The sequence below is a fragment of the Indicator indicator genome, chromosome 2 (genome assembly GCF_027791375.1).
Source record: "Indicator indicator isolate 239-I01 chromosome 2, UM_Iind_1.1, whole genome shotgun sequence".
Classification (NCBI taxonomy): domain Eukaryota; kingdom Metazoa; phylum Chordata; class Aves; order Piciformes; family Indicatoridae; genus Indicator; species Indicator indicator.
In genome coordinates this window covers 17,558,329-17,582,987 of record NC_072011.1, presented here as the reverse complement: position 1 = coordinate 17,582,987, position 24,659 = coordinate 17,558,329, and the positions used below count along the sequence as shown (strand labels likewise).

General features: G+C 40.4%; 1 protein-coding gene across 1 annotated transcript in view; it reads left to right on the top strand.

Annotated features, from left to right (window-relative positions):
• ARID1B (AT-rich interaction domain 1B) overlaps positions 1–24,659 on the top strand; it is a 335,100-nt gene that overhangs the window by 221,213 nt on the left and 89,228 nt on the right. The window contains 1 exon segment of the mRNA XM_054394179.1: positions 14,405–14,648. Coding sequence (XP_054250154.1) covers positions 14,405–14,648 — 244 coding nt within the window.

Sequence of the window (24,659 nt, the reverse complement as noted above, 5' to 3'; positions counted from 1 at the left end):
TGATAACCCTACTCTACAAGGTTCACCCCTAAACCATATCCCCAAGCACCACATCCAAACAACCCTTAAACACATCCAGGGCTGGTGACTCAACCACCTCCCTGGGCAGCCCATTCCAATGCCTGACCACTCTTTCTGTGAAAAAAAATTTTCCTAATGTCCAGTCTAAACCTACCTAGTCATAGCTTGAGGTCATTCCCTCTTGTTCTATCACTAATTACTTGTGAAGATCTTTGAACATCGGGTAGGCGGTTTTCCTATATCCTTTGCAAATGGATAGGGGAAGCAAAATCTAGATGTATTAAAAGCATAATGTAAAAAAGGATAGAAATCAGGAAGTATCTCTGGCCCTGTGCTTCCAGGTGGGATTACAGACTGCCTTGTGCTCTGACAGCACTTTGCTGTCAGGGAGCCCTAAGAACTGACCATCTGGAAACATCTGTCTTTTAGACCAGCTTCCTCCACTTCCAGAAGCTGTGTCGGGCAGGTTAGAGCCAAGAAGGACATTGTTGCTGGTGTGAAGAAAGTGGCTTCCCTACCACCTTTGGTTTTGTGTCTGGTAGAAGACAGCTTAACAGGGTTAGCAATTTGGAAAAATGCTCTGTACCAGCTGGTGGAAGAGAGAGGCTGCTCTCCTGTTGGGGTGGGCTGTGTTGAGAAGCACACACAGCGTGGCCAGCAGCCTGCTGTCCTGTTGTAGTGTGGTGGGCTGAAATTCATAGCCTTAAAACCACCACATGTCCAAAGTACAAAACCTGCCTGAGCATGGAGGCAGAAGGGAGTGGGGCTGGCAGACTGAACAAGTTCAACAGGGAGATTTCTTTTTCATTCACAATGGCTGTTCAAACAAGTCCTGATGTTGATAATGATGAATGGTGTGTAATGAAGGGCTGTGCAGCTGAAACAGTTCTTTGAACACGGCTTTGCCTCTGTAGCACATCAGGACTAACAAACCAACTTCCTTTGTTAGCAGATGATGGCATAAGAAGCAAACTGGAAGGAAATTAATTTCCCAAGCTTCTCACAGGAAACGTACAAAGCAGCAGAGCTTTTGCTTGTCAGTCATGCGAGTTGCTTTAAAGGATGAAAAATTCACGATAGCACAGATTATAGTAATGATAATTTTAGTAAAATTTTAGCCCACTAGAAAGATAGGCACAACTGTTTAACAAACCAGTACATTAGAGTTCAGTACAGTTCACAGGAAGGAGCAGTATTTTGATTTTGGTTTTGGTTTTTTTAGCAGGTGGGTAATTATGTACTCTGCCACCTCTCATGTTGAAAGGAATGGTGACCAAGCAGCATTCTTCCTCCTGTGGGGCATCCTCTGGTATCCCCTGTATGACATAAGACCTGTTATTTTACTTACTTTTAACAATGATGTTTCCAAGGTTGTGAGCCTTCGCACCCTACATTTTTATACTCAGTGTAATAAATAGAAAATAAAAATATTCCAAAGATAGCATTGCTGATCTCTAAATTCCAACTAATATTCTGAAGAGCACTACATATGCAATTTGAAATCAGTATGCACTGTGTGAGAGTGTTAATTTATTTAAACTGCATCTACTTTTACACAGAACTCACTTTTCACTCACATAGATATGAATATATGGAGTAGACAGGTATTTGTGTATGAGAGGTGAGGTGCTTTCACTTGGCTGTTTGTTAACTTCTGACAGGAAGAACCAGTACGTGAGATCTTAAGAACTTTTCCCTCTCTTCTTTGCACATTTGTACTGTTTGAGTTACTGGTACTGCCCCCTCTCTGTTTCAGAATTCACTAACAAAAGAAAGTTAACACTAAATGTCATTTTATAATTGCAGTAATGATCACACAGCTGTGCTTTCCTAGTTGTATAATGCATGTCAGGATCAGTTTAGAAGCTCAACTTCATTTCCTGCCCAGATGTAGTTCTGGTGACCATTATTACAGTAGGAAGGCTCTCCTCGTTCAGCCTGACAAAGGCTTGTGTAGAACCATGTTGCTGCTCTGGGTTAGCTGTGCATGAGGTTTTGACCAGTGCAGGAAGCACGTGTGAATGTGTATAGACAGGATTGCTGCAAACAGAATGAGTAGCTCTTGCTCATGTGCCCCTGTGTGCATAAAAAAATACTAAAAAATAACTTAGGTGTGCCTTTCTTCCTTAAGAAATGTTGTCTTTATTTATGAGCATGTGAAATTCTGGGGAGGAGCTCTTACACTTAAATGAACCTGCAAGCAGCCCATAGAAAAGCAAGTGCCTGCAGTGCTAATAATGAGAACTGACAAGGCGATCCTGCTGTGTTTATTTATGACCTTCTGCCTTTGTTAGCTCTTGTGAGAAATTCCTCTCTAACCATAACAATATTGCTGAAGCTTGGCACTGCACTGAGGAATCCTACAGCGCCCCGAGGCCACTCACTGGCACTGGTACAGCTCGCAACAGATTGGCATGGTTGTTGAAATTTTCCTATGTTTTCCCTTTATTTCTTCACTTAATTCATAAGGCTGCTCATTCCTTGAGTACGTTTGTTCTGACAAGCACCCTTCAGAAGTGTTTTGTGACTTTGATGATCTCAACTGATTTGCTTTTTTCCCCCTCTTTTTTGGTGATCTATCTAATTAATTACTCAGAGGATGAAATGAGATTTGGTTTGATAGTTCCATCAGGTAGATCTTAGAAGTTGTGAGGGAGGTAGGGGAGGTTTATTGCAGTGGTGCTTGCTGGAGGGAGCCACTGCAGGGACATAGCATGGCAGGTGTTGGGGAAGGACAGTTGGCACCTTGGGAAGGGTAAAGCACCATCATACAAGAAGGCAAATGGGAGTGCCCTGTTCAGTAAGGCTCTACCAAATGTCTACCTTTTGTGGTTCGTGGAGCAGCAGCCACATTTTTGCAGATCACAATTGTACATCCTGTGATTTCTTGGAATTCTTTCAGAGCATTTTTGTTAGTATTACACTGAATTGGTAGTTAAGTGCGATATCAACCCTTCTTCCCTTCAAAATGAGGAAAGTTGTGGATGAAAAACCTACTGAGAACTTTATCTAAAAGATCTCAGCACTCATGTCTTACAATAAGAAAGAGCTGCAAATGTGAAGCATGCTCAGGCATTCAAAAATTCACGAAAGCTAACTTTAACAATTCACCATGGAAATCTGTCCTTTGTATGATGTATTAATTAAAGAACAGTAGTAACTGATACATTGCTTTTTCTGTAGATTGCCTAGTCTACATGTTTAACACATCTGTACTGACTCTTCTGTGTTTCCTCATTTGCTGGATTTGAAGAGTATGCCTAAAATCATGAACTTGTTGGATAAAGATGAGCTTAAGGCATTCAACAGTCAGGACAACCATGTTGTTATCTTAGCTGTGAGATGCTTGTTCCCCTCCCCAAAAGCAAAGATGGGGCCATGACTGGGGCAGTATGCTTAGCAGTAGAGGAGGGTGTTGGACTTTCAGAACTTTTTCTTCAAGCTTAATTGAAGCACCAGAAGTTATTCTTCCTACTAGGAAAATCAAGACATTATTTCAAAAGAAATCTGAGGTTGAGACACTTCTAGAATTTCAAAAGCCTTTTGAAATTTATATAGAGGTTTCTGAAGAGCAAGTTCTACCCAAGTGTGTTAAAGCCATATCATCTCAAAATACCGCCTTCCCTTGCCACTCAGTTATTTTGCACAATAGTGTGCCAACCAGCACTGAATTACTGTGAATAGATGTGAATTCCAGAACTTGGGGTGATGAGCGACTCTGCTTCCAGCTAGAAACTATCTAAAAGTTTATTTTCTGCTTTATTACTGTCTTGGATAACATTGTTCAAACCTTTTGCAGGTTACTGGAAAATCAAGAGATAGGAGGGGTGGAATGAACAACTCTTGAAGCGTAATTGTTTGATTTTGTTGCTGTGGCCCATAAACCTCAGAAAGGAGTAAGCAGTTTGTGTGTGTTGTGGGAAGTGTGGAGCAAAGTGGCATCAGAGCGATCATAGCCCTGTTCGTTGGTGCTTTACTGGTTGTCAAACTACATGCTGCTGGATTGTGTTGGATTCAGAAGAAGGAAAGGGAAACAAAGAGGGAGGAGGATTAGAAATTCTTTCATGATGCTGAAAGAGTCTGGAGTGGCAAATTAAGCTAAATTTACTGCAGTAAATGTTACTACGCTAATTTCTGCCTCATACCCCAATATAACACTTCATATCCAGTTTGTTCCAATTTTATTAAATAAGACTTACCTAATACTGTTCTCTGAGGCAAGTCACCTTATTCAGTTCCTGTAGAAAGGAAGCCTTTCTAACATATCACTTTTTGGTCTATACATTTTTTTCTCCTTTCAGCTTCAGATTCAAGAGGAAGAGATAGGAAGTTATTGGAGCACCTGTGTTTTTGAAGTCTGTGAGTCTGAAGATGTCTGTGGCTTATTTACCATCTCATTGAATTGTAGTATTTGGTTACAGGGTATTGTGGGAAAGAGAAGAAAGAGGCACAGTATGATACATGCACAAGCCCTAAGCTAATGAAAAACTGTTTTGTAGATCTTTATTCCCACAGTAACCTGCTGGGACATACTTTTTATCAAACCATAACTCTACAAAGGGTATTAATATGCCCAAAAAAAGGAAATTGAAAAAAAAAAGTGCTGTAGAACAAAAGCTTTTTAAACCTTGGCCATACAGGTGTATAGGTTCATCAGTTAAGATATTTATTGTGCTCCACGTATAGGTACTCAGCTTGCTAATTATCAACTTGTCTAATTTACTGTGGAATGAAAAGACCTGCTTTCTGTGATCAGTGGGCAACTGATTATTGGGCCAACGCTTTTTCTGTTGTCTCAACTGCAGTCCTGCAGTCCCCAAATCAGATAGCATTGTGGGTCCAAGCTTCATAACATGACAGCTAACACCTTATGAGTGCAATGTGGCATAGTCTGAGAAACGCATGTGGAAAGATGTTAATTTATAATTCCAGAATAGGTGTGTTGTGACTCAAGGTGTGTCTGTAGTAGTAAACACAGTAAAACCATGTGAGGTTGTGTGGTTGTGTTTAAGAGCTTCTACTACATGAGCTACCCTGCATATAGACCTGTTGGGAATCTCTGCTCTGCAGTAACATGTGGATGTACTGCAGGATAGATGTGGGGCGAATTTTACCACTTTTCATGTTGTGGTATTCTGAAGTGGTCTTTGCTCTTTTTTCATCGAGTTGCAACTGCAAAATCTCTAGGTTTTGAATTTGTAGTTTCAAGAGATATGACCTATGTCTGACTGTGTGTGCTGCAAGTTTCCAAAAGTATGGTAGCCAGAGTAATTGGAATAAAGTCAATAAGTAATGGTTTCTGATTTGTATCACTGCTACTCCTGCTAAAATTTTAGGTGTCTCTCGTTTCTACTGATCCCAGTTCAAGAGAGACAGAGACCTACTGGAGAGAATCCAACAGAGAGCCATGAGGATGCTTAGGGGACTTGAGCATTTCCCCTATGAAGAGAGACTGAGAGCCCTGGGGCTGTTTAGTCTTGAGAAGAGAAGACTGAGAGGGGATCTGATCAATGTCTATAAATATCTGAGGGTTGGGTGTCAGTAGGAGGAGTCCAGGCTCTTTTCAGTGGTACCCAGTGATTAGAAACAATGGGTTCAAACTAGAACACAGAAGATTTCACCTCAACATGAGAAGCAACTTTTTTACAGTGAGGGTGACAGAGCACTGGAACAGGCTGCCCAGGGGGGTTGTGGAGTCTCCTTCTCTAGAGACTTTCAAAACCCACCTGGATGCATTCCTGTGCAGACTACCCTAAGTGATCTTGCTCTGGCAGGAGAGTTGGGCCTGATGATCTCTTGCGGTCCCTTCCAACCTCTGATATACTGTGAGACTGTGATACGTTCTTTCAGTAATGCCGCCGCCTTCTTTCTTGTATGCTTTTGTCCAGATCCGTGTTTGTCTTTGTGATTTGAGGCTCTTCATTTTGCTTACTTGATCTGATTTCATTCTACATCAGCTCTGAGAGTAGAACAAGTATGTAAGGGGAAGAGGAATAGCAGGCATGTAGGGTTGTCCTTGTGGTTTTGTGAAGCTGGATTCAACATGGCCAGAACAGCAAGGAAAGCGGGATGGGCTGGCGAGCAGTTGAATCACCCAGTGGCCAAATTCAAAGCTTACTTCAGAGAGGGAAGAGGATAGCAGTTCCCAAAATAGCAACCTCCAGAGAGCATGAAAGGTTCTGGATAACTCCTTGTTTTCCTTCAGTTAGTTTCCTTTTTCCTTTCTGTTTTATCCTGCTGGTTTAGTCTGTCTTCTCCCTGGAGAGGTAGCTATAGGCTACATGTCCTAGAAAATGGTTGTAATCCAAAAGGTTGTAAAAGAAGAAAGTTATTATGTCTCACCTCATTGTGCCTTATATGATAAAAATATACTTAACTGAAGGGATTTATGTTTGGGGATGGTTAAGAGTGGCATTGAGGAAACTGTGAATGGGACATAATGTGCGTACAACTAAGTTTTATTAGGTTTTGTTACACAAATGCAACTTCTTCATAGGGGCAATTTATTGTGGTTTTCATTCATTTGGTTGTTTTAAATGTTGATGATTTATTGATGATAAATAGTTGATGCTTTAACTACAAGAGTTGGCTGAGAATTTTTCTTTGCTACAATACAGAAGAAACAAATGACTCCTAAGGGTTTGTGGCTTCTTGCTTTTAAATTTTATTTCCAGAAATTCTACGTGGTAAGCATTCTGCTGCAGAGATAAACAGTGAAGTTTGTATCTTGAGAGATGCTGTGTTATTGTTTTTCTGTTCTGGAGATTTACTGTTTATTTTCCATATAAAAACTTATTGTTGTTAGACAAACTGTGTCTTACCTGTTTACAATCCTTGCCAGACATTATCAATTTGCTTTGATAGCACATGGATCATTAGTATTTATTATTTCATATACAGAAATCGATGTTTGTAAACTAGCAACTTTTTTTTATGCCATTAGGAGATTTCTTGATGCAGCTGGAGACCTTAGGAACCCTCTTCTTGAGGAGCTACAAATCCCGTAATGAGCAGCACTCAGCACAGGCAGGAAGGTGTGCAAGTTGTCTGGTCTTCAATCTGGTGTCTCAAAGCTACAAAGTCAGTTTTGAATTTCTCATTGCCATAAGCTGTTTTTGCTGTAAATCTCTTGTCTGGACAAGCAAATAATCCACCATGCATCAATGCAGGCACAGAAGTGCATCTTAGCAACTTCTCATCCTGTGTCGGGCAGATATGGGCGTATCGTGTTCCGTTCTTGGACACCTGTATCAACAGGTCAACAATTTTTATTGTAAGTTAAGATTGTCTTATAAACCCATATCCTTTGCTTGTTAAACAAATTTACTAAGAAAATATTCTTTCTTAAATGAACTTGGAATTGAATGCTACAGTGAGATATGCTGTACTCAGCAGAACAAAATCATATTTCTCATCAGGTTGGCAGTCCTGCCTAGGCAGCCAGTTACACCTCTTGACCCTGGTGGACTGTGCTGTCATAGTGGTGTTCACTGTCAGTGAAAGTGCAAGCCTGCAGGCACGTGTGAGAGGTGTGCCTTCAGCCACAGTCTCTTCTGCACAGTCTACATAGCCCTAACAGTCCTTATTCTGAGATCTGAGCCAGTGACACTGCACCAACTCATCACGTATGCTTTGCTGTTCATATTACAGGACAAGAATTATCTAAAAAAGGAAAAGAATGGGGGAAACCCAGGTAGGACTATTTGTTTAGTTCTGACGTTGCAGTGAGTCCACTTAAGACCCCTTGCATTTGGCAGGTGAAACTTTCCAGTTAAATGAGTGTTTGGAGGAAAACCCAAGTCAGTCAAAGTCAGGAGAAACACTCATACCAGCTTTAGTGAACCTGTTTTAAAAAGGGTAAAAAGGTTTTAAAAAACCAAAAAGCAAACCTTCCTCTGCTCTTTCCCCACTCTCAGCAGGTATTTATTTATTACGACTAACACTTTTCTTGGAAACAGTGTTTTCTGTGCACTTTTAATCAGGGATTGTAAAGAATTTCCTATCCAAATTAGTAGTAAGAACTGTCTAAAACAATAATTTGCTTAGAAATTAAGTAGTAAGCTGTGACATGAATCTGTTTTTCCAAGTTGAGTTTTTGTAGATAATTTCTTGATGACTGATATAATTCCAGGATCCATAGGTTGAAAAGGCATCAGAGGAAGCATTGACACTGCTCTGTTTGCTTATGCTTTTTCTGGGTTTTTGAATGAGTGTACGGAAGATGACTTTTTGTTTGGTTGGTTGGTTTGGTTTTTTGATATGGGTTGGAGTCCTTGCAGACAGTTCAGTAACTGAGTTATTTTGGGAAGCATGCGAGGTCTGTAGAGTGAAGGGAATGCATTCTCTAGCAAGTGGTGCTTTGTCACTAAATTTAATGAAAGCAGCTAGTGTTTTTATCATATACTCAGAATTTCCTTCATCTAGAGTAGTGCATGAGTAGTTTGACGTAGAGTTTAAAGTTAAAAATTTGGTTACAAACACTAAAACATCTAGTTAGTGGAGAAGAGTAAGACTGACAAGTACTATGACTAACTACCTCTCATGGTACCTCTACCCAGCCATTGTCAAAGTTTGGATTTGTCTTGCAGGTAAGTCTTTAATATGACACAAATTCTTTCCTTACAACAGTGTGCTCTGAGACAGAGCTGTACCTGTCAATAAAAATCAAGCTTTTACCTCAAGGAGGTGTTTGAAATGAAAGTGATCTTGTCTACTTTTCTTTCTCCAAATCTTGATTTAACAAGATTCAAAGAGTGAACTTTGGTTTCTGTCTCCGAATTCATTTCAGTAAGAGTGTGAAAGGCAATTTGTCAAAAATGTAACAGCAGCCTTGCTGTCTCCTGTTAAAGAGTTTTTTTAGGGATGTGCATTAAGTGTCTTTGATGTGCTTAGTTGTGGGTTGTAACATATCTGCCATGGAAGCAAGACACCCATATATGAGGTAGCAGCCTTTGAAAATGAAAGGATTTTCCTCATCGCCCCTACAGTTGCTGAGCCCTTGTGCTCTTCTTGTGCACAGGCAATGGGAGGCTCTTAGCTCACTCCCTGCCTCAACAATATGACCAGCAGGACCTTTGGAAGACTTCTTGAAACGTGCTATTATAAGCAGCTTTGTGATGAAAAGAGGTCTTAGAAATATCTTGAAATTTAAACAGAGCTATTGTGGCTTTTCCTTTTGTGTGCCTATGTGTGTTTGTCAGCCAAATAATTTGTTCAAAGTTAATTTCAATTACAGAGCATATTGTTCATAATCCCCCATGGCTCCAAAACAATAGCAGAGTGTTTGTATGCTGGAATATATATTTACATACTTACATGTAAAATATGTTTGTGTGTATATATAATTTTACTTCTAAAGAGGTGATTCATGTTAAGAAGATCACAGAATCATAGATAGTCCTCAGCCTGTTCCTGGCTGTATACTGGTGCCCACATGAAACAGCGCTAGCAAACAATAGTCAGTGGGATGTTCAAGTTTTCATAATCTCTGGGTGACTTATCTGATGCAAGCTCCAGTTAAGCAGCAAACCTCTCTAGACAGTGCTTCAGGCCAGCAAGTGGGTGCTTCTGTGTCTTTCAGTGGAGAGTCACCTACTACTGCCACTTACGTTTTCCTAGTGCCACCAGTTGCTGTAAGGAGAGCAGATTGTGCTGCCTTACCCAGCTCCACTGTCTCAGATGATGCAACACGTACTTCTCTTCAGTCTGCAGAACAGTGAAACAGTTCTGCAAGGATACCTAAGGCTTTGAAGGGGTCTCTTCCTCCTGCTGGTTCTTGCACTTGCAGGCTTGCCTCTTTTCTGTGTGTGCTGTCTGGGAGCATTAGGCCATATGGTCATGGGGCTGTGTTTTCTCAGCAGACTGTGCTTATATCACGCAATCCAAAGATGGGTATTTCATGCAGGATCCTGTCTTTTGAGCAGCACCATCCACTATCCTAATGAAAAATACTGGAGAAAGGCCTGAATGGAGTTAGTAGCAGGGTTTTGATCCTGCAGCCAGTCAGTTGCTGCAGTTCCCTAGGTGCAGCACTGGGATTGGTGCTAGCAAAATGGGTAGGGTAGAGTCTGGGGTTTTCAGCTTCTTGGAGACAAGGAGGTTTTGTTTATCTTTAATATCTACAGAATACCTCTGCTTTTCTTCGACTCCCTGAGCATAAAGGAACTGGTAGGCAATAGTCAGAAAGTTTAAATAAATCCCAGGTTGTATACGCTCAGCACAATCCCTGCAAGAGGGCCCCAAACTACCTTCCTTCTCCCCGTTGCTGACCATGTTGCAATAGTAAATTGGTGTGTTGTTTCAAGATTGTCTCTCCTGTCAGTCCGATAAGATCATACCACCAGGAAGGCATAACATTATAATCTCAAGCACAATGGAATCCTGTTCATTTTAGCTCTTGTACTTGTCGAAGGGACAAGAATAAAGGTTGTGCGTGGGTGGAAGGTGAGGCTAGAAGTGAAGATAGTCAGAGATAAAACACTTTGCTAAAAGAGATAAATCCTGCAGAGGGACATTCCACTTTCTAATCAAGGTATTATCTAGAAATTAACTTCGAAAACTGTCTGGGATATCCTGAATAATACAGGCTGTAAAGCTGACGTAGAGAATACAGAACTGTAATATGGATCTGTGCCAGGGGGAAAAAATATTTTGTCCTTCATTTTTTTGTAGATTAGGTGCCACATTTGGAAATACATTCATACTAATACTATAGACAAGAATAATAAGATTGCTCTACAAGAAGAAGATCTACAAGAAACAATATATTTCTGGTAATTCTAGACTCCCTACATTTTCCTGGAAGAATCAACTGCTTTCCAGATAAAGCCTCTGAAAAGAGGCAAAATTTAAGGCATGCCTTAGGGTATGGGGACTTCAGTCCCTAAAAAGAATCCCAGCAATTACCTAACCTGCCAACTTTCCAACAAGATAAATGGAAGCACTGTAGCTTGAAGGTGCCTTGGTTTGAATGAGATGCAGTAAGTAAGGTCTCTCTGTTCTTTACAGGCATCATAGATCTGATAGTACTTATAAAAGAAGAATAGAGTTGGTGCCCTGCTGACTAAATTGTCCTCTAGAGGAGTATTAGTTACAGAGCTTCTTTGTTAACTAGGCTGTAGGCTTAAACCGCTGTGAATTTCTCTTATTAGTAGGCTTTTTAATAGCTTTACATGTGGATATGCTAAGTAAATGCGAGTATATCCGTGTGATTTACGTATATAATGTATACATGTACAGTATTTTATATCTAAATAAATGTTTGCCATGTGGAAATTGTGCATGACTTCATTACTGCTCTGTTAAACCGAGGTAAAAGCAAGCATTAAAATACTGATAATAGGAGAACAGTGAGTCAACTTCTGCTCTTTCTGTCCGGGTGCTTCACATAAAGTCTTTCTTCTCATTCTCTTTAATTTGCCAATTAGATTTTGTAGATAACAGAGGTGTTTCTAAAGCCTTTGTATGCTGAAAGCTTCCCAGTTGCTTTCCTACTTGGCCTTTCTACTTTTGAAGACTAGGTAAGGCCATGAAATGTATGTTAACAAAAAATACAAATTAATGATCTGCAAACTACTTTGTGCAAAACAGCTGGTATTTCTCATTATAGCCCTCCCCTCCCCTCCCCCCCCCCCCCCCAGTAACACAGGGTGAAGGTTGTGTCATACAGCCCAAGCAACCGCCTTTCATGCTGCCTTAAGAGCAACCACATTACCAGCTTTCTTGATGGGCCTGATGAGTGAATGCTACCATAGCATCTTCAGCAGATAAGTTGATTGTATAGCTTCCCAGCCCCAGGTGGAAATCCCAATGCTTACCCTGAGTGCTTGTAGGGAGCTTCCACAGGGCACTACTTTATGCACTACCCAGCCACTCCCTCTGCATGTACTGGGAGAGAGTGGTGTGGTTTCACTCTTTAAATAGGCTGTCATCATGCAAGCTTTCCTCCTTCTTTTTGGCTTTTGTAAAGAAATTGCATCACGGTGGTGAGGAAATCCCTGGAAGGCAGGCACTGGATGGGATATGATGGAAAAAGTGAACTTCGTTCCTCTTCCTAAATTCTTCCCCATGCACATGCTCTGCAAGGTGGTTTTGCCTATGTCTCTGAACAACAGATAATTTAATCATTGACAGTGGTAGCTGCTTCATGGCTTTTCATTATTTTGACATGTTTGCATTTCAAGTACTTCATGGTTTGCCAAAACAAATGAAAGGTTTAATCCACACACTTTAAAAATCTTTGTTAATCTAAACCTAAACCCCTGTGCTTTCTATATCTTCTATCAGTTGGGTGCCTATCTGTTTTTTTTACGCAGATTTTGTACTTCTTTAGAATAGGCTCTATTCTGCTATGTTCAGTTTTCAGGGGTTTATTATATGCTTTTCAGCAGCATTTGTTTTATCAGCACTTCCTGCAGCATTTGTTACACATCACGACAGCAGCAATTTGATTCCATTTAGAAGAGTAGCATATTATGTATGGAAAAGCAGTAATTCCTTACCTGTTTGTCGAGTATATTCTACTGTGAAAAACGTCTAGCGTGGCTCTATACAGTATCAGATGGTGTTATTTCTTGTTTATATTTTCTACAGTTAATAGTTTTGAAAAAGAAACAATGAAAGTAGTTTATTGCCCATTTCACAATTACGTTTCCATTTGTAGGGATTTGGAAGTCTGCTCATGAGTGAATGCTGAGTCCACACAAAGACTGAAGTTTCAGAATTAATTTTTGCTTTTTATATACCTAATGAAATACACATACAATTTTGTGCTTGTCAGAAAAAGCAAAATTAACCTGTGGTGAGAGCTGTGCTTGAAGTACTTGAGGAAATTCATTGGAAATAAAGTCTGTGAGGTGTCCTGCAGAGAGCTATTTTGGGTGGGTTGTGTTAACTACCTTCATGTATGAGGGAGAATTACACTCAGCCTTAGAGGTGGCTTCCAATGAATGTTATCAGTGTTTAAGTTGTTAATCCTACTCTTTCCATGCCTTGGAAGACTGACTGTGTTTATGTATTATGGGAGACTGGCTGTGAACCCCCCTTGTAATGGAGATGGTCAGCATTGGGCAGGAATCTAAACACACTTTGCATTTCATCCAAGTTTTGTAACTTCTAAAAATAGCTTTATTTTCTGTTATGAAAATTAGGCAGCAGTAGGGCTTTGCTTCCTGAGTATTTTGCTCAGTGTAGTTCTTTTTGTGCTGCTGGAACAAGGACAAATCCCATTGCCTACAACGTAACCGCTTGCATGAGCCAGACCAGTGAAGTCAGAATCAGCTAGAGTAACACAGTGGGTCATCCCAGTTATTGGAAGCCTCAAAGGTCATTTACTGACCTGGTTTATATGTGAGGTGGCAGCTCTCTGCCTCTCGTTTGCACCTTAATTCATTAAGAGAAATAGTAACATGCTTCTTGACTTATGTCTTGCTAACAGTCACAGAAGCACAGCTTTGTGCTTTTCGGTTTGTGTGAGATCTTTCTGTGGTGCTTAGGAATTAACATTTTTTTCTTGACAGTTAAGGAGCATGCACTTGCTTTGTCACAGATTTCTTGACATTGTCTTTCATATTTGATTTTACAATTATTTAAAAAATAAATTATTCCTGCAGATCCAAAGGCAGTGTAACTCTTGCCCTATTACAGCTTTGGGGAATATGCCCAGCACTACTTAGCTAGAATTCACATGTGCCTTGGCCTGTGCAGGAAACTTCTCATTGAAAATGCAGCAATCATGAACTGAAATGGTTTAGCAGTCTATTGAAATGAAACTCAAGGCAAACTGGGTTATATGCTAGTATTTGATCAAAATAGAGAAGCATCTTTTCTTGGCCTTAGCTGGCCAACAGGTCCTGTGCTGCTGCTGAGGTGAGGGCAAGGCCTCTTACGACTCTTCTGCAAGGTTAAGGAGCTACATATGAGTGTTACAAGGACTGTGTATTTCACATCCTTCTCTGCTTCTGGTGATGGTTTAAAAAGTGAAGTGTATAAGCTGTGATTGCAAATGTAGCAAATGCCAGAATGAAATACTGTGTGAAAGTGAAACTGATGTATCATTTTCATTAGTTTTAGTATGCTCAGGCAGAATTTGTGGCATTAATTTTGAAAGTTTAATCCAGATGGAAAAAAGGTTAAATTCAGTGTTGAGCAAATTGGGTTGTTGCCCTTGCTTCTTCTTTTCTTGAAAGAATTAGAGATTAAGTGGAGTATTTCATATACCGGCCTCACTTTCTGCCATCTTTTAACTACATGAACCAATGTTAAACACAACCTTTCAGTTATCTGCTGCAATAAGTAAACAAATGGACCCCATTGCCATTCCAATTCTTGAGTCCTGTGGCCTGAGTATTAGCTTATATGACTCCATGTGTTCTTTCTTCCTCAGGATTTATCTGGATCCATTGATGACTTGCCGACTGGAACCGAAGCAACCCTGAGCTCAGCTGTTAGTGCTTCAGGCTCTACAAGCAGCCAAGGGGAGCAGAGCAACCCTGCACAGTCTCCGTTCTCCCCTCATGCTTCTCCACATCTCTCTGGCATCCCTGGGGGCCCATCACCTTCCCCCGTAGGCTCTCCCGTTGGAAGCAACCAGTCAAGATCCGGCCCTATTTCTCCAGCGAGTATTCCAGGTAAGTTTGTTCCTACAAAAAAAATTAAATCACTAGACAGATTTACTAAATAAATAACCCTGTGTTCTAAATTAATTTATTTTCTGAGAATCCTGAATTTTTAGGGTCTTTTTCAGCAAAAAAATGCGTGCTTAAGCAGGGGTAAATTGCATGTAAACTTCATCTGGTAAGCCCTTGGAATGCTCAGTATTCCGAACTTGACCCAATGTATGTTTGATAAATGTCTTTATCATCAACTAGGATGAATACTTGATCATAACTTTTGTATTTGGTTTATGTGTCAACTATTTGTTGGTTTTTTTATTATTTGCAGGGCCTTTTTTGGGGTTTACTGTGTATTTTTGTTGGATTTGGCTCTTGGAATTTTATGGTGGTTTCAGACCCATTGGATGAGTCAGAAATTCCCCAACTCTATATTGTGATAATATAATTTAGGACATGAGTACAGTATATAATATATTTCTTAATATTTCCAAAGTTCAAGTAAGCAGTAATAATTGAAATGCCAATGGCATGCTTGCCACTTGCTGTCTTGTGCCACAGAGAATATGGCACACAGTCATTGATGTCCATTCAGAAATTTGTGAAAATCTCTCAGGATACTCAGAAGGGGAGGAGGGGAGAAGGAGGGGGGGAAAGGCATGCATTAATGCCAGCTCTTGCCTTGTCCTCACCCTTCTGGCACGTTACTTGCAAGAGATCAGGCAGCAATACGTATTTAGTATTTCAGAGGAGTTTATTCTTTTTCTGATGCTCAAGGTTTTGATGATTTCCTGACATTTTGAATATTAGGGGAGTTCCTAAGGGTAGGAGAGTGCTGACATTACTCTAGGGATAACAGTTGCAGACAAAACCATGAAAAAAATCAACAGGTAGCTCAGTTAAAAGAAACAAAAGCAGTGGTGCCTTTTCATTAGATGTACTGGAAAAATGCAGATTAAGATTCAGTAAGTAGCCTGTGTTTTGGTATTCAGTGCAAAGGTATCTGTGTAAAATGTATGTATATGTTTGTATACAAAGGTTAAACTAGATAAGAAAAGAGAAATAACTTCAGTGCATGCAGAAATGTTGCTTGCTACATGTGGTCTGAGCATGTTGAGCCATGACGCTGCATGTGCATCCTGTAGTTATTTCTTCCCTATCCACCCACTCTGACCAGCAGCACGTGCAACAGGGAGGCAGGAATAGTGGGGACAGCAGCAAGAGCAGAGTATTTTCATGATGTGCAGTATGGTAGCTTTGTATTTGTAGCTTATTTCTCAGTACGTGGTGCAGAAACTCATCCCTGTTGTTGAGTGAAGGCCCACAGTCTGCCCAGCTGGAAAGGTAATGTTTTCCCACAGTCAGATTCAGGCAAGTAAATGGATGGGCATTTTAGCAGCCTGATTGCTGAATAGGGAAAGAATGTTGTGATGCTGAAAATAACTTTACTGCAGCCCTGATAGATAAGGACAGGAACAGGACAATGTGTAGGGAAAAGCAGTAACTTTTTTATGAAATCAATTGATCCCTGTGGGGTAAAAGTAGAAGGGCTGTGGGCCCAAAGGTCAGAGTCACTTCCTCATTTCAGCTGAGCTGAAAAGCTCATTTTTTGACTGGCCTAGTGAAGCCTATTACCCCTTCATACAAACTGTGCCACCATTTTGCACGGTGGTTTTCTGGTCTTGTGTAGTAACACAAAAGCTGCTCTTCCTCAGGAAGGATTTTTATCAATGATGCTAAATCAGAATCCCCCATGACTGTTTCCCTGGTGTGGGCGAGCTCCTGGTCTCTGCAGCTCTTTTGCTAAAGGTGAACTCCCAGGCGTGATGCAGCGTTCTCCGGAGGGGAGCTAGGCAGCTGCAGTAGCGCTGCTGCTGCTGCTGCTGCTGCTGCTGCTGCGGCGTTTCTCAAGCTACAAAATGACACGAGCAAGGCTGCTATTTAAAGCCTGCGACTACTGGGATGCCGCCGGGTACTGAGGCTTTCAAACCATATGAATTAGACTCTGCTTTCACCTAAGTGTGTTCTCACCGTTGTGCTTTATTACTAGGACTTTGGTAGCTTTTTTCATCAGCTATGCTCACAAGACCCTGTGAAAAAGCATCACAGAGCTTGTTTGCATTTCTGTGGCTGTTTGCAGCATTCAGGTTGTGGCCGTTTTGAAACACAGATTGTGTAGCACAGCATCTCGCCTTCAGTAATTTTCTTCACTGGTACGTTCCTCTCCATTCTCACCCTACCCTTGTTTGTTCTGACCTCATTCCTCTCCTATTACCTCCTGTGATGTTGTGCCACAGCTTCTCCATGTGACATAGATTGGCTCTTTCAATCATTCTCTCTCCAGCAAGTCAATGTAAAATGAGCAGCTGTTGTGTTGCTGATAGCTATGGCTAGGGAAAGCCAAAATGTTGGAGGGGGTTCTTGGTGGGAAGGCCGTTAAAGTAAAGGTGTTCCTTTCCCAAGGTTTACTGGAAGAGATGCATCCTTTTTGCGATGCCTTCTTCCTTGCAACAAAATTGAAGACTAATTTAACATCAAAAAAGCAGACAAACAGCTTCCTATTAAATCTCCCAAATGGCTGATTCTCATGCACTGCCTGTTTAAGCAGTCTCCCCACCCCACCACAAGCCTGCCGCCCCGCAATGTTTTCTGCCACACGCCGCAAATTTCACAGGAATGGACTGGCACAGGCAGCACTGACATTGGCACATCCCTAGCTCAGTGGGCATTTCCTTCCTGTGCTCTCTGAAATACTGGAGGGATATTTTGTGTGGTAAGTGGCACACATATATACAGCCTTTGTTTCCATTCACATTACTGGAATAGACCAGTAAGATTAACCCCTATGAGCAGAAAAAGCAACTGTGATGAGTTTTGTCAGAAAAGTAGTTTTTTTCTCAAAAGGTTAACACATCTTGTTCAGATGCACATTCATTATGAGACTGAAGTCTTACCTTTATAATTTTTAGGGATTCAAAACGGCATTCTGATTTCTGATTAAGTAGATCGTTATTCTGCTTTGCCAGGAATTCTGATCTCTTTATTTTGTAGCCGGCTTCATAATTAGGGTATGTGTTCTTCTAAAGAATTAGATGTGGTGGCCTGCACTGGTTTGGGTCTTGAACTGTGCCTGATTCAACCCTAAACCATTAGTGGAAGCTGACACAGCACATCATCAAAATGCACTGCTGTTGCCAGAAGATTTAGAGGCTGTTAATTTCACTTTTCTGTCTCCTTTTTTTTTTTTCCCCTCCTTTCCCTCCTTCTCCCACCATTTCAGTTTACTAACAAAGCAAAAATGTAAATAAGCTAAACTCCCCTTTCTCCCCCCATCCCCAATTTTGATCTCACTGGCCAAAGGCTTTTGTCAGCTCTTTCTCCCTTGCGGTGTAAGCAGCAAAAATTTTTAATATTAAGAGTTCTGTGGAAGATTGCTGATAGGCCAAGAATCCCTTAACCCATGATGGACAAGCCAATTTTGTACAAGTTAATAGATTCTATTATCTTTAAAGCTCTGCGGCATTTTTTATCTGTTTAGAAGAGAGGAGTGCACTGTACTAATAATAAATTGCCAATTCCATCTTTAGAAATATGTAAAAGGTTTTTTTTCACATAGATTAATATTTTGACTTGCACTTTTAATACATTACGTTTACTTTCTTATTTTCATTCTGTTAAGCATCTGCTGCATCGTTGTTTTTATTACAATTGTATTGATGTCTTCTTTCACCAAGGAGATTGCTAGAGTTGGAGTTAATAATTTTCAGGAAGAAATCCATGCGTGGATACTGTCACTTCAGAATATTATTGCCAGTCATCCTAATGTAGGCTAACCAGTGGTCAGCACCCTACTCTGATTAAAAAGACCCCCTATTTTTAATTCTCATAATTATGTGAGTCAGTAGATGTCCCCCATTCAGTGATCCACTCTGCTCTCTGCAAACCTGGAGGTCTTCCCGTCATGTGTTGATAGCTAGCTAGCTTGAAATCCAGGACCTGTCAGAATCACAGAACTGCAGGTAGCACTCCAAGCGAAAAAAGGAGCAAGAATGGGATGTCCAAAGAGAGCTATAACAGAAAATCTTGCCGTGGTGTGCAGGCTACACAATGCATGGATAGTCTAGAGTGACTAACATGCTGAGCGAAAAAAAAAAGTGCAACAGTCTACCATCATCCAAAAGGACATTTTAATGCAAAAATCTGAACAGGAGTGATGCTTTCTTTAATACTTTGTAAAAGGAGAAACCTAAAAGTAGACAAGTTTCCAGAAGAGGCTGCAATAAAATAGGCTGGTCAGACAGATCTTGTTTTAAACAAAATTTGGAAAAACCTTTTGCTTGGAACTGAGCTATTCCACACGCTTTACTCCATTGGCCATCACTACTGGTATGTTATATGGCATGGACTCTTTTCAAATGTTATTCAAGACTACCATCTGATACTGAATTTATAATGCTTTATTTTTTGTTGAGGTTTTTACAGATACTCTAAAATAAATGCAAAACAGGAAAGAGGACTATATCCTTGCAAAATGGACATGATCCCCCTGTCTAGAAAGATTATTTTAACACATCTATCAATATTTCCCCCTTGGTTTCTCTGGAGGCAAAAATATTGCAACAGCTTGTTGTAAGGAAGATGCATGCTGTTCATTGGCACCCAGACCAGCAAAACACAAAACACAAAATGCCATTGACGCAGCTATGTTCTGAATCACTGCTAGTGCACAGAACATCTATTAAGCAGTTTTTCAAATCTAGAATACTTGCAAGTGAAATATGTGAATGTTTCACATAGCAGTATTTTAAACTCCTTTCTTTTGAAGGTGTTGAATAACATGTAGAGGTTTTTTCGTCTTTTTGACAAGAGGAAAGATAAGCAAATTGTAAGACGGTCTATCTCAAGGCATTGCTTTCAGCATATTGCACATCTAATCTGTGACACCTATTAGAATTCAGCCCAGGTCACAACTGAAGAGTACTCAAGGCTTCATGAAATAGCTGCTGTCTAAATCTAGTTTCTTGAGGACAGTCCATGCTACAAAAGACTCTATCAAAACTGCTGTCATACTTGCAGGCTGGCCAAAGAGATCACGGGGGTGTCCTTTTCCATAGAGGTGGTCTTCCCAGAACAGGTGCAAGAGGTGAAATCAGACAGACATGCTGTTCAAGTTCCTTCTGCTGGGTTTTCCTGATGACAGTGGGTTTCATATTCCAGTACCATCAACGTGCTGTTTTTCATCAGCTCAAAGTGTCAGATAGGAAAACAATAACTTACCAAACCCAGCATGCCCTGGGTGGTTATTTTTCAGAGGTAGTCCTTGGGGGGTTCGTTTTTAGTGATTTCAGTTAATTAATACCTGATTTATCAGTATTTATATTTAAGTCACACGTTTCAGGTTTGGTGTTTAATTGCTGTGACGAACATTTTTCCCAAGGGACTGAACATCCTGCAGGGCCCAAGGAAGACGGCACTAAGGGTCATCCAGCACCCTAAAAAGGCTTCACATAAAGCTCCCCCATAAGGCTGGATAAGTATCACTCACATCCCCATAAGTGTCCTCTGCCCACACCTGGTTTGTTGTGCCAGGTTTCTTCACCATTCTGGCAGTTTCTGAATGGCCAGCATGGCAGGGGCATCTGCTGCTGTGCACGCTGTGGAAGCACACGTATGGCAGGCCACTTCTTGTAGCTCTGTGAGTCATTGGTAGCCCCATGCTGGTATATATCCACCTAGAGTATGATAGCTGTTGAAATCCAATTAAAATCTTTGCATAATTATGCATGTGCTCTGGCTCACGTAACAAAATTCAAACACACTTGACCACAGCCACCAAGATTTGATGGGTATGTTTGTTGTTAGTTTTAAATGTATACTTAAGGCCATCATTGGGTAATTGTTGTTTATATTTAATCAGTAAGTCATATATTGCTTTCTAGCTTTTGGGGGTTTTTTTGCTCAAATCAGTTTTTGCCAAGAAATTTAATGCAGCGTACCTTTGGGTTTGAACATTTGAGGTTTTTTTTAATTCTGTCATTATTTGGCTGTACAAGCATAGATTCTTTTTCCTTCTTTGTGTTGCCAAATAGGGCATTAATTTGTGTATTATCATAAATTAAAAGGTTGCATTACTAAGCTGTGACTGATGAGTGAATCGGAAAAGTGTTTTTGTTGTTGAAGACAGACAATTGCTACACCTAGAAAAATAAAGCATAAATGGCCTTAGTGGTTTGGTTTCAGTGATGGGATGGGCAGATGCAGTTTTGAGTTTTTCAGTGGACTGTGGATCACTGCCATTAGAGATATTCAAAGTGGCCTTTGTGCTTCATAGTTAGTGTGTGACTTGACTGGATGGAGATGTGTTGCATCCCTCCTTACAAGAAGGAGCAATTGCAATTATGGCTTGGATTAATTCTGGGCTAGCTAGAAAGTAGCCATTTAGCCTCAAATAAGAATGTTTTCACGATCTTCAATGATTTTTTTTTTTTTAATTAATGAAAACAAGGTATTCTCTCTCCTACTTAGGGACAAAATTCATCCAGATGGAGCTGTGGCTTGAAGGATTTGAATAGCCCTTTGACAGCATAACTCCGTAGATAGATATGGAAGTCAGACTGTAAAGTGGGCTTTTAGAAAGCAAACAAAAAAGAACTCACTCTGGCAGCAGACTTTTCTGTTTGTTTCCCGTCTACAGATAACAGCGGACTCAAATTATTGTGATGTGTTGATTGATTACAACCGTTAAGTTTCTCAGTAATCAGTTTTATCACTTATTCTCAATCCATGCTTGCACCTTTGATTTCTCTTCCACAACAGGGTGATGTGGGTTGTCGTTGACTAATGAAGAACAGAATTGGTTTCGGCATGAGACAAACGGAATGCCGACACCAATTGCAAAATGCATTAATCTTTAATAATCCACATCTGCATGTTTATAAATGATATAACCAGTGCTTGCTAACGTAGATACTCCCCCTTCCAAACAGAAGCTGACATAGAAGTTGGCGTTTGCAAACTCAATGAGAGGCACATGGCTGTGCGTGGTGTGTGTGACCTTGTGGAGGGAGCTCACCAGATGAAAGTTCTCAGTTGATTAAAAATACATGAAGAATTGCTCCTCTTCTGCACTGGTCTTTGGAGCTTATCATTGTCAGGCAAGATGAAATATGGCATGTTATATCTTGTCTTCAGAAAGATCAGACCCACCAAATGGCTTTTGGAAGCCAGTTTGCCTCAAGGTGCTTTTATCCTTTATGCATGCAGCTCGCTCTCTTTTCCCCCATCCTGAGAACCATTGAGACCAGGGCTGTGTAATATGCAATATAATGCAATAAAAACCCTGGGTTGTCTAAGAGTTTATTCCTTTTGAGGATAGTGTCAATGAGAGCACATAGAATTTGCTACTAGAACTCCCAATAATTGCAAGCAGTGGAGTAGTGTGATAAGTAGCAGACAGGACCAGCAAAATAGTTCATTGTCAGTTCACTGTTCTGATTTCCTGATTTCCATCTGCTTGCCTGAACTTTAGAGAACCGGGAAGAGCAGGGAGGAGTGAAACTCACCACTGCTGGTCTTTTGAGTTAATGCCGCCTGATAATGAATATTTATTCTGAGCAGTTCTTATGTGTAGCTGTTTTGAGGGAAAAGAAATACGGATAAGAAAGAGCAATTTCAGTTCACGTTCACTCTTTCCGTAGTATCTTACATGTTTTCACACTGCAAATATTATAAATGAAAGTTGATACCTTGTTTGTTATAATTCAGTAATGCTGAAATTAGGAGTTAAGGTTTTTATTATGTTGCAAATACGTGAAGTATATGTCTGCCATGTTTCATGTGGTTCTCAGGCTTTTAAAAACAGTAGACACAATGAGAAAACCTCTCCTCATAGTTATAAATGCAGTCTAGAGAATGAGCATTAATAATGAAAAATTCTTCCTTTTGGAACTTGGATTATCTCTTTAAGTTAAATTCTGAAATTTTAAGTTTCAGGTGTGTGGCAGGGTAAGGTTTATTTCTCAAAAGAAGAAATGAGACAAATAAAAGGAAGAAATGAGAAGAAATGAGACAAATAAAAGGAAGAAACACTACCCTGGTCTTTGTTAAGAAGTTTTAGATACTTAGCACTTGCATCAGTTACAATTTTATATTCTGGTTAATTGACATTTTCTACAGAAATGGATAATGTTTTTTTCTCTAGCTGGAGCATATGTGTTAACAAACATGTAATGTCGTGTCTCAGGTAATTATGGATGATTAAATCCACACAACCCTTTGCGATTTTCTACTTCAGTCTAAATGCAAGCAAAACTGTCATTTTTATCAAAGGCTCCAAAGGACAAAGTGAAAAAAAAAAACAATGGTATGATTACATGGTTTGGATTGTTCCCTAAAGAACATAGACACTTTTTTCCAACAGCTTGCACAAATTTAAGAAAATATAATGTACAAAATCTAACAGCAATTCCGAGGCCCCTCAGAGGTGTGAGAGAAAGTGCTGGGCAAGCTGCAGCTGCAGCCTTTTCCCACCCCTCTCATCCCAATTCACGCTGTTGCTTTGGAGGCACGTGGTGACACAGAGTGCAAAACATGTGGAGGGGCAGTTAAATGAGACTTTAGAGAAAAAAAAAAAAAAGTCAGTGGCTGAGCTTTGAAGAAGTCTGTCTAGTGCAGAGCAGCAAGCGAGTGGGGAAGAAAGGAGCAAGCGCCTCATCTAATCTTTCTCCTGGGGACCCAGGTGGACAAATTGGCAACCTTGTTCACAGCCCTTCCCCCCCTCCTTTGTAGTGTAAGAACTGCTAATCGGATCCATGCTGCTGCAACTGTGGTTAGTTATTAACAGAATAAAAGCAGATTTCTTCAAAAGAACGGGTTGGGGAAAACGGCTATACAAAATTGTAAGGTTGTTAGAATCTTAAATGCACAGCAGTCGGTTTTTCCCTATTCTGAATTAGGCAATGAATACGGCCTTTCATCTGTCACTGTGCCTATTTCTTCAGAAGGCAGCCAAACATTAAGCTTCTCAAACAAAACAAAGGGGAAAAAATTGTTTGAAAGAGGAAAAATATTGGGGAGCAGGAAGAATAGGAAAACGAGAAGGAGAAATCAGGTTTTGTTTTGGTTAATTTGGCCTGGTGAGAGAAATATGAGCTTGCCTGCTCTGTTCGATTCCTGCGTGCCAGCTGCTGTGAGCCACCATTTCTGAATGTGGAGATTAGAAAAGATTTAACTGGTTGCTATCCTGGGCTGTACCATTCTGGATCTGCCTCCAGCAGAAAGACCCTGGGCTGGGAACTCTTCCAAGTTTAATGGAAATAGTGCATTAAATGAATGCTGAATGAGGCAGAGGCAAAAGCAGAAGGAATTTGGTATCCAAAATGAAACTTCTCGTAACTGTAAAGCAAAATTACAGGTCTGGGGTGGGTGTTAAAGAGGATAGAGAAGCAGTGATTCCTAGATATAGATCAATTTATGTCTTTGCTTATATATGTAAATAAATAATACTTAATTTCGAGGAGATCTAGTGCTTTTCTGGTTTGCAGCAGGATTTTGAAATTTGTTGGAAAGGAATAGTCCTCAGGCAGACAGATGCTTGCTGTGGCCTACTGTAAATCCATTCATTATTTGGGTGAGTCACAGTCTTTTGAAGGTTTCCATTGACAGCTTGCTTTGGGCTAGTTGCCAAAGTCTCAAGAAAAAAACCCTCTGGTGCTTCACTTAGTTCCAAATACCTTCCGGATGGGGCATGGATGAAACAGACACTCTTGCAATGGCTGCTGCAGCTTTCCCTTTCCCTTCCACACAAAGTGAGCTTTGGCCTTGGGGGTGCAATACATTTGCTTTCCTGCCCCTTGCCACTTAGCCCATTGTCAGTTTAGGCAGTACTAAGAATTATTTCACTTTATACTCCTGAGTATTTGTTAAAAGTCTTTGTACCTTACTCAGAGGTTACAGTCTAATTTGACAGACCCTAGTTTCAGCTACTTAGTTCTTTTTTTCAAAAAGTCCATAATATAATTAATTATTCTG